Consider the following 10,533-nt stretch of genomic DNA (forward strand, 5'->3'; position numbering starts at 1 on the left):
TCAATTCAGTTTTATTTGTATACCGTCAAATCATAACAAAAAGTTATCTGAAGGCGCTTTACAGAAACCCAGCAGATCTTTTGGTCCAAATCCATGGACCAAAATCTCCCCAAAGAGCAGCACAGGGCGACAACGGTGAGGAAAAAACCCTTTTAGCAGGGTCAAAACCTCGAGCAGAACCCAGCTCTGGGTGGGCGGCCATCTGCCTCCACCGGAAGGGAAGTATTGGAGTATTATGGATTAGCAGTCCAGGGGAGCACAGAGGAACTAATGAGGATATGTCACTGCCATGTGGACTCATATCACGCCAAGGGAACTAGATAAGCAAAAATGGATTTTGCTGTGACAGCAGTGAAGAGGAGAGCTCACCACCAATGCTGGGTCCATTTTAAATCAGCATTAAAGTGCTAAACCTTCATCAGATCACATAAATCTGTGTAGAAACTGGAGAAAATGGTGTCTTAGTTAAGCAGAGTGCAGCGCTGATAGATGTGGATAGATGAGCGATAGCGTGGCAGTACATCGGTGGAAACAGTGTGTCGTTCATCTGTGTGTCTTCCTCCTCTCATTAGGGACAGTCAGTGTGCACTTGGTGTGGGTGGATGTCTCTTTCACTATAAGATACAGGCAGTCAGGGTGGCAGACTGAGTCATCATCAGTGATGTTCTCTGGACATTCTGTCCCTCTGAGCACACGCTCTCACATAGTGTGTGTGTGTGTGTGTGTGTGTGTGTTATTCCACAGACAGCATTGTAAAACAGGAGTGAGTCACCGTTCATTTTCTGTCTGTGCTCTTGACAGTGTTCAGAATGACAAGCTGCCGTGTAGAAAAAACCACAGAGGAAGGCTCATTTACACAAATAAGATAAAACTTAAATGTTCCCTGTGGGAAAATTAGGCCGTTGCCGTAGCAATTAGCCATATGAGGATTATAAAAGAAGGTCACATCGGATGGTTTGTAAAGGCAAAATGTCCTGAGTTACTGTTTTTCCAACACACACGCACTACAGCATGGCTCCCTGGCCACTGCCCATTGATATGAATTGACCTGAGTTTTTTTGTTTGTTTGTTTTTTAAAGAGTGGCACTCTCTTATTGTAGTTTAGACACGGAAAACTGTGTGAAGACTGGAAAACAATCTCATAGTTTCCAGCTCTCGAAAAAAGTCAACTAATATTGCGCCGCTCTTAGCCCGGCCCTGAAACTGGTCTGGAGTCAGGTTTGAACTGTGTTTTCGTCCCCAGGTGAAGAACATCTTGTACCACTGTGTGAAGGAGGTGGTGACCTCCCTGAAGAGGAGCAGTGCTGAAGAAGAGGAGGAGGAGGAGAACTCATGACACTCCATTCACGTCCTCCTCTTCCTCCTCCTCCTCCAAACCCTCCGGAGAGGTCGTCGCCAAAGGAACAAGGTCACGTCCGAGCGAGGGCTGAGACTCCCGCCCGGCCCGCACGTCACGTGACCCGCCACATGAAAGACTGTGTCCTGCCAGCAGAGGGGGGGCAGAGGCGTCCCGCGTCAGGACACAGGTGTTCATGTGACCCAGAGGGCCTCCCCGTGCCGCCTGGGAAGGTCCCAATGGGCAGAGACACACTAATCTTCATCACCATCACCATCACCCCTAACCTTCAGTGCCAAGTGGACTAGTAACACAGAATCTCCCAGGCCTCCTGCACAGACAGGGATCAGGCGTTAATTCATGTTTTTTCTCGTGGCTGCGGTGGAGAGAGCCTGGATCTGTGGCTTTGGGCCTCTCGAGCAGCCAGCCTGCAGCTTCCTGGTGTGGACAGAAGCTCTGTGAGCCGCCTGCGCTCTGCACTCCAACCCACCACCAGACACTGACACTACCACAGAGCTTTTCAGACGCTTTCCTGTCCTCGACTCCCAAGTCGACTCGCGGTTAGTGACGGACCCCCATGTCAAATCATTTTACCCACAGGGAGCCTGATCCCCACGTAGGTTTTTTTTTTTTTTTTTTTGCAAGCATTTAAACAAATCAGACACTGATGGAGCATCACTGATCTGGCCATTAAATAGATCATTTTCATAACTAGACATATAGTTTTGCTGTAATTGTTTTTTTTTTTCCAATTCTCTGTTAATTTTTTTGTTTATTTTTGGGCAAAGGCAATGAGTAAATGAGAAAGTAAAGCCTTTTTTTTTTTTTTTTTAAGAAAATTACTAGAAAAATTAGTAAAACCTTACTGCAAAATTAGCAATACAACTAAATTATAAGAAAAGAATGACAAGAATACAATTACAATTGCATTTTTTTTTCATAATTATTATAAATATATATTTTAAATGAAATGATAAGAAAATGCTATTAAAATGTCAGATCAGTGATGGTGTATCAGGTTTCTTTTGTGTTTAAAAGCTTGTGAGAGGCGTCTGAACGCATTTCCACTATTCCTCATTTTTTCTGAGGAGCCCAGATGAGCCTCAGTTTGAAAAGCACCAGACTGGACGGAGCGGGACAGGGAGAGAGCGGGACAGGGAGGGTGTCCCGTGAGTGGCGGGGCGTGGGCTGGATGACTGGAACGTGCAGCTGAATCCCTGTGCCGGCCGCCCCAACACACGTCTTGGATTCAAGAGTTTTTGCTGATCATCGCAGCATCACCAGCAGCAAGCAGCATCAGGATAATAACTGTGATTTATACTAATCTAAAAAAAATAATGAAAAAAAAAAACATTTTTGGGGGGAGGGAGGGAAACCAATGCGAAACAGAAAAAAATCTCAGATTTTTAAGTCTGCAGGCAAAATGCACTGCTGTTCCTTAGTTTGTCATTTGTTCCAGTAATTTGTCTGTCCTTTTATTTTTTCTAGTTCTATCTGTACTGTTTTATCTGCGGTTTTTGCTCTTAATTTTCATACTGAACATTGTTTTTTCCTCTGTGAAGATGTATTTATTTTTTAGTTCTATAATAATGCAATGTTATTGAGAAAAAAAAAGCATTAATGTAAATGTGACTTGTACAGGTTTTTGCTATGTGGTTTCAGTTGTAATACGGCTCTACTGTGATGGAGGACACACACTCACATACACACACGCGCACACACACGCACACACCAGCTAATGCCTGTAACTTTGGGAATTGTTGCTGAGCTCTACAGTCCTCATGCCATAATTTTTTTTTTTTTTTTTTTTGAAAATTAACTGCCAAACTATTGTAAAGACATTGTAAAGTTGTATTATGTAAAAAAAAAAAAAAAAAAAAAAAAAGGAAAAAAAGACCTAAATGGCTTATACACTTCAGCATTTTATTAAAAAAAAAAGTATTCATTGTAAAATTGAGAAATTTACAAAAAAGATGTAATTTATTTAAGAAAAAGTTGTCTTGTTTTTTTTGTTAAAATTTGCTATGGTGAACTTTTGAAGTTAAATGATAAAAGAATGAAAAACATAACTATGATGTGTAAATATATACATATATACATTCACTGAGGTATTTTTTTAAAAAACATGGCTTGCTTCGATTTCAAATTTTAAAGTGCAAGTGTTACATGCTTTGTACATTGAAGTTGAAAAGGGTTTTACATTTTCCATTAAAATGGATTTATCAAAAGGTTGTCATCGCTCCTCTTTCTGTGTGTCCGCCTCTGATTTTCTCTGATTTTCTCAGATTTTGTCAGGCAGCTGTGTTCCACGTGAGGACAGTCAGGGAATTCTGGGAAAGGTGGGACATCATCCGTGAACCAGACAGACAGATCAGTCTCAGGAATATCACACAAGACCACGGCAGAAGAAGACCGTTTGAGATCAGGATCAGAATCAGATCAGAAAGGACTGACAATACAGACAGAATCAGTTTCCGTACATTCACAAAGCTGAGGGGCAGTTTGTTTTTTAGTTATTTATATTTTTATTGGAAATGGCAGACAATAAACAGAGGATTATTTATATATAATGTCAACAATTAAAGGAGTATGAAAAGAGGGATTAAGGGAAATAAAAAATGAGGAGAGAAGAAAGAGAAGGGGAAAATGATAAAACTAAAAAAAATAGGGTGGAGATGCATTAGGGGAGCTGGATCTGTGAAAACACGTCAGGGACATTTTTAACTAATATAAAATAAGCAGGAGAAATCATTTAAAAAATAAATAAAATAATCCTAAGGGGTTCATTCAGGGGGGAAAAACACCTAACCATGGGAATTGTAATGTGTATTCATCACCACTGGGTGGCGCAACTACACCATGACAGTTTGATGCCTGATGGGCTACCGCATCTTTACCATTCACATGGCTGGGCGGGAAAAAACTCCATAATCTCAGTTAGGCCTTCCTGCTTGAAGAAAGGTGAAATTAAAGCTTATATTAAAATTTGAAATAGATACTAAAAAACAGAAATAAAGTTTTTTTTTTTTTTTTTTTTTTTTTAAATACACATAAAAAAAAAAACTGTAGAAAGAATAAAATAAAAAAAGAAGTTAGTTCACATGGCCGGGTTGTTAAAAAAAAAAAAAAAAATTAAATATACAAATAACAGGATACAAACTAAGCAGAAAAAAGTACATCACTAAACACAAAGAGGCACAAGAATTTGGGGTTTTAACCACACCGGAATTACTGCATCTCTCTTTAAGCTTTTTAAAAAATAAATATAATATAGAATTATTGCATAATCTCAGTATGCCCTTCCTGGGTAAAAATTAATCAATCAATCAATAATCGAAACTGCAAAGACAAGGTTGGAGCTGCATTATTTGACTGGCCCAACAGAGGGCGCTACAGGCTCACCCAGAGACCCCCAGCCTGAAACCGGGTTTATTTCTCTGAAAAGTGACCCGGGGACGAGTGAGTGCTCTGGACGGGACGCCTCACCTAGAGACCAGCGAGCGGCCAGAGGAGCGGCCAGGGGAGCGGGCCGTGCAGCGCCGGGCCGTGCAGCAGCGGGCCCGCACCGCCCAGCCGCTCGGCCCCGAGCCGTCACGGGATGTTGGTGTGGATGATGCCAGGCTGTCTCTCTGACTCACACCAGCTAACAGAGACGTGTCTTACATCTTTCAGGTCCATCATTCAGCTCAGCAGCAAGCAAAAACCAACTACATTTGAAAACCAAATAAGTTTGATTCACATTTTGATTAAATTCATTTTATTTGCAATAAAACATTTTGTGATTGCCATGTGGATAGTTTTGCTCTCAAATCTGTTTTTTGACTGGAAACCTTTACTGTTTGATTGCATTATAAAGAAACAAAAATCACTCATATTTCTGTGCTGTGAGATTTAGTTGAATCAGAACTTGTGTCTCTTAGCCAGAGTCAAGACAACAGAGCCTGTAACTCAGGAGGTTCAGGTTGGAGAATTAACTCTCTCATGATGCATCTATCAGAAAGCAGGAGATGAATCCAAAAAATTCCAGTCCTCTTCAGAGTTTGATTTTTCTTAACTCTCACACCCTGCAAGGACTCAGTGAGTCCTCACTTGTTCTTATGAGCAGCATTTTGACTGTGATCATGCTGAAGCCAAATGCATTGGGGAAGGGTGGCATTTTTATGATTATGTCTGTCTGAGGTCAGTCAATGTTCATGGAGAATATTAATTCATATACATTTTTACTTTTTGTACAGTGTACAATTGAAGTAAAGGACTCACTGAGTCCCCTACAGACTTCCATTGATTTTGAAGAAAACATCATTTTGAACAAGAACATATTATTTTTGAGAACACTGAGGTCTGTGGCTGAAACAGCAGAACAGTTACTCTTCGGGGACGTCACTGCAGGGCCGGCAGAAGAACACCCTCACACGATGCTCCTTACAGGCGACAGTGTCCACTTCTCCCCTCTTTAGGCCCGGGCACAGGACGCACAAGCACCGGCCAGGACGGCTCCTCTTCGGCTTGCTGGGTTGAGCTTTGGCTGGTGGCAGGTTGCTGCTGCGGCCGCTCCTCTGGCTGGCCCTGTTACAGGCTGCTTGCTGCCTGCTGGAGGCTGGTGACAGGCTCCTACACAGGGCAGGTTCCTGCCTGATTCTCTGCCTGCCTCTCCTGGTTGCTGCTGGCTCGCTGCTGCTTTGGCTTGACCCGCCAAGGGCAACCACCACCGCAGCCACGCCTGGGTCGCATGGCAGCCTCTGCCTTCTTGACAAGTGGGGTGAAATCAATGCCATCCCCAGCTCTTTGAGGAAGAACCTGCATCTTTAGGTCACTCCCTGTTTCCAGGCAGGCTTCACCTCCCCCATGGGACACACACATTCAGTGCTGATATGTCCAAGATGTTATAAAAGACGATTCTTCGGCGATGGCTGCCTGACGGTGTCGAGCACTGGGCAGTATCACCAGCTTGTTCTTTGTGGCCATGTAGCTGACGGCAGTGGCAAACTTGGTGAAGCCAAAGATGGAGGAGCGGATGTTCTGCAGGCCAGGCTGCTTCAGGGCAGGAGGAAGCTCAGGTTTATTTTTCCTCATGGCACCAAGGAAGGGGATACCCCGCCGGAGGAGGGCTTCTCCCAGCTCCAGGCTCGTGAAGAAATGATCACAGGTCACACTGTGACCTGCAGGCAGGTTCTCCACGAGGTCCAGCACCACTCCCTGACCTTGGGCTCTCTCCGGCTTGGCCCCTGTCTTCCCCAGACATGGCTGCATCTGCCATGCATAGAAAGTGAGTCACACAGCCAGTTCTTCAGACAGTAACCAGATGAACGGACAGACAAATGGAGTTATTCTTGTGCTACATCAGCAGACTTTTTACAAACAGAAATGCACTGTCAATATATCTAAAGGAAGGAATTGTTCTATAGGAAAATATATTTATTTATTGTAATGGCATTAATTGTAATGTTATTTATATTCATTATAATACTGTTTATTGTAATGTTTTTATATGTATTGGAATGCTATCATCATTTATTGTAATGCAATAAAGGCATAAAGGACTAAATTTTCAACTATACATTTCTCAGAAGCTGATGCAGTCTAATTTCAATATTACTGTAAAAGTGTGGCTTATCACAAATTTAAAATAATAATAATAATCCTGAGCCCTGAGTCCTAAAAGAATATAAAGATTTACCAGAATTAAATTATGTAGACCACATTTCAATATGCAACTGGCTAGGCTTACATAATGCGATTAAAACCTTCCATGCCACATTTTATATACTTAATTTGATCCCGCATTACAAGTTAAAATTCATTAGGAATCAAATCTACTGAATGTTCCAACAGATTTCAGCCAATAAGCACACTGCTATGAGTTTACATTTTCAGGGATACAGGAAACATCGTCTTTTCCAAATAAACAGCTGAGATAGAGCAGCACTTCGCTCGCTGTTTGGCCTTTGTTTTGAGTTCCCCCCCATGCAAAGTCCATGTACATGACCTAGGCTACCAGATACCAGCACAATGAGCTGACATCTGTAACCAAGGTTCTCAATGGCAGATATTAGTGGTTTATGGCATTTTGGGCACGTACGTCCAAAATGAGCAACGCCCTTTAAATGGGAAAAGTTATTCATCCAGTCAAATCCCGTCTGGGGACCCAAATGCGAGGCAGCTGGTCAGCCCACTTCTCCCAGACCGCGGCCACTGGGCAAAACACTCCCTGCTCGGTGCAGCGGCGAGAGCAGGTGAGCCGATTATCAAACCGAAGCGTACCAGAGATCTCCTCGAACTTGGCACGGCTTATCGTGGCAGTGAAAACGGGACGGCCAGTCTGTGTGTCGCCTCTCCCCGGACCGGTACACGCCAGTGAGGAAAAGAAGCCCCAGGAAGGCTTTCAGTTCCGGCATGTCGACCTCCTTCCAGCCCCGCCGGCGCGCCTTGCGATGCCCCTCCAGATTTGTGCACTTCAGGACTAACTCAAGGACCTCCTGCGCAACAAAAAGGCCAAGGCAGCTGGGAATGTCGGAGACTCGGTGAAGAGCAAAAGTGGTTATCCCTTACTTTAGGCCTGTTTCCACTGAAGAAGTTCCTGGTAGTATTTGGGGGGCAGGAGCTGCTACAGGAACGTCCTCTCGCTCAGCCCTCTCACCTGCCGTGTCTCCACTGAGAGGGCCGAGTAGGAGGAAGGTTCCTGAAAAGTTATCGGGCTCTGGATGTGATGTAATCGTTGCACGACCATTTTGACAACGTTAGCATCCCTAAAAATGCCGGCTATTGCTTTCTGTTAACGTCACATCCCATCTTGAGTATATCCAATCAGCACCAAGTAAACCCCAAGCCCCACCCAGGAGTTTTTCGGGGCCGTTCTGAGTACCTACCCCAACGCAGGGACTTGTTTAGACCCTGTAAAAGTTCAGGAACTCTTTCTTTTGGCAGTGGTTCTGGCGGTGGAGACACGCAACAACGTCCCTGACCCCGTAAAATTACCCCGAAGTTCCTGCGGTGGAAACGGGCCTATTGGAATCCTCGCCGGGACATGGGGTAGCGAGCGTCAAAGCATTGTTAGGGTACCAGGTTATGATCTCCGGCAGAACCCCAGCTACACATGCCCCCCCCTTTCTGGCCCTTCCAGCGGGGACCGGACTGGTTCTCCTCAGGCTCACTGCCGCTGGAGCTGCTCTCCTCCTCAGGCTGGAGCGACCACTCCTTGTCAGCTTCCAGCGAGTCCAAGTCGCTGCTCGGCGAATCCTCAGCTGATGACCCGGAGTCGCTACCAGAGGCTTCCTTGACTTCAGCGCAGTGCCGGTTCTACCTATGTTGGCGCTCTAGACAAAATTACTCCCTTGCGCCCTTCCATGCCTATCCCCCCCTGCCTATGTGCCTGTTCCAACCGGAATATTGTGCCATGTAAACACCTTAATCGGAAAATGCCCCGTACCAGAATATACAGTTACATCTGCACACGCTTGATTCACAAGGAATCCTGGGGCGTCTTTGTTGCTATGGTTACTGCAAGCAGGGAAAACGACATGGCGAACAGCAGCAAGAGCCAGGAGACTGCAGTCCGCCTTCAGCTGATCAAACACTTCAATATGATGGAGTATGTCGATGGGAGAAAACACAGAAATAGCAACAGCTTCTTCTTCTTCTTCTCTATTTCCGGCAGACCAGACACCTATACACATACTGCTGCCGACCGCAGGTTGAGTGTTGCATTACATAAGACCGTGGAATACGCCAAAACACGGGAATATGCCAAGTAACATGTAAACAGAATATTCGAGTTGCTGCAGCGCATATAAACACCTTATTCGGAAAATTACCTTAACCGGAATATTGACCCAAACGGGAATATGGTGTGCATGTAAACGTAGTCAGTGAAACTAGGACCAATTAGTGGTGAGGAAAGGAGAAGAGAGGAAGTGAGGTAGAAGAAGTGAAAAAATAAAATGAGAAATAAGAGAAAAATAGATCTTTACTACAGAGCCTCCATTCTCAGTCGTTTGATTGAGTTTTCCATGCTCACTAATAGAAACGGGGCAAATTCAAGGTTGTTTGCCTTTAACTTCACAATAACATGAAGAACTGACTGAATAACAGACACAAAATTCATTCTTCTCATCCATCTTGCTCCATGCACACCCATGCACGTGCTCAATGACATACGCACATGCACACATGCACATACACACACATGCATACACATCCTTGCACACATATTGAGAGGCTGTGTGTGGGAAAATGTGTGTAACAGAAAGATGTTAAACCCCGTGGCAGTTACAAGTGTCACTCAGGATGAGCAAAAAAAGACAAGAGCTGCTCTTGGACTGGAGCTGAAGACAGGGGCGGAGACACCTAGTGGATGAAGTGGGTTATTGCACCCTCTGTTTCCACAGAACACAGCAGCTGATGTTGAGCAGTGATCGCTTCATACGAGAACAGTTTGACTGACTCAACATTCAAAGCAAAAACCTGAAAATATTCACATGTTCAAACTCCTTTAAAGCTGCCAAATAATAATAAAAAAAAAATCATAGTTTTCTGTCAGCTTTTTATGACTTTTTATGGTCATTGTCTTGTTTTCTTTCTAATTCTAAATATAATTTTCTAATATTTTTAGTTAATTGAGCAAATTTCTTTTCTCCCCCCTAATAATTTTCTTGTAATTTTTCCAACAATAGTGTTTGCTAATTTTCTAGTCATTTTCTTACGGCTTTTTACTTATTTGTTCAGTTGTCAGTTAATGTGTAGAATAATCCCTAATGAGTATTTATATCACAGATGACACTCGGTCAAGGACAATTTCACTGAAAACCACGTTGAAATAAAATGACACTTTCATTAAAATCATAAGCAAAAGAACAGAAGAAGTGAAGAGAAAGCACACGTGAATGGCTGGATGGTTGGGAGAGAGGGAGAGAGTTAGGGAGCGCTCCAGGTAAGACTAAAAGATAAGATGTGATGATAATCTGTTCATGGAACTGGAGCTGTACCAAGGCTGCTGGTCCAGGATCAGCTTTATATGAACATAGACTATGAACATATAGACTGTACATACACTAGTGAAACTAAGTGATCGCTCAGGTTTGGCCACAAAACTGCATTTGTGGATCTCCATTGTCTTCCACAGCAAAGCAGCTCCCAAGATAACCTTTAACATATAAATGAATATGAACAAAGTTCAAATTATGCCAATATAAAAAACAAGT

At 43.6% G+C, this 10,533-nt stretch overlaps 1 protein-coding gene across 3 annotated transcripts in view; it reads left to right on the forward strand.

The window, feature by feature from the left end:
* The window catches only part of jmjd1cb (jumonji domain containing 1Cb), a 155,675-nt gene extending 152,478 nt beyond the window's left edge, over positions 1 to 3,197 (forward strand). For all 3 annotated transcript variants that reach the window (XM_030077080.1, XM_030077082.1, XM_030077083.1), the window contains one exon: positions 1,244 to 3,197. In XM_030077080.1, coding sequence (XP_029932940.1) covers positions 1,244 to 1,336 — 93 coding nt within the window. In that variant the 3' untranslated portion in view covers positions 1,337 to 3,197. The remainder of the gene's footprint in view (positions 1 to 1,243) is intronic.
* Positions 3,198 to 10,533: the final 7,336 nt, after the last annotated feature.

This window comes from Myripristis murdjan, chromosome 19 (assembly GCF_902150065.1).
Source record: "Myripristis murdjan chromosome 19, fMyrMur1.1, whole genome shotgun sequence".
Taxonomy (NCBI): domain Eukaryota; kingdom Metazoa; phylum Chordata; class Actinopteri; order Holocentriformes; family Holocentridae; genus Myripristis; species Myripristis murdjan.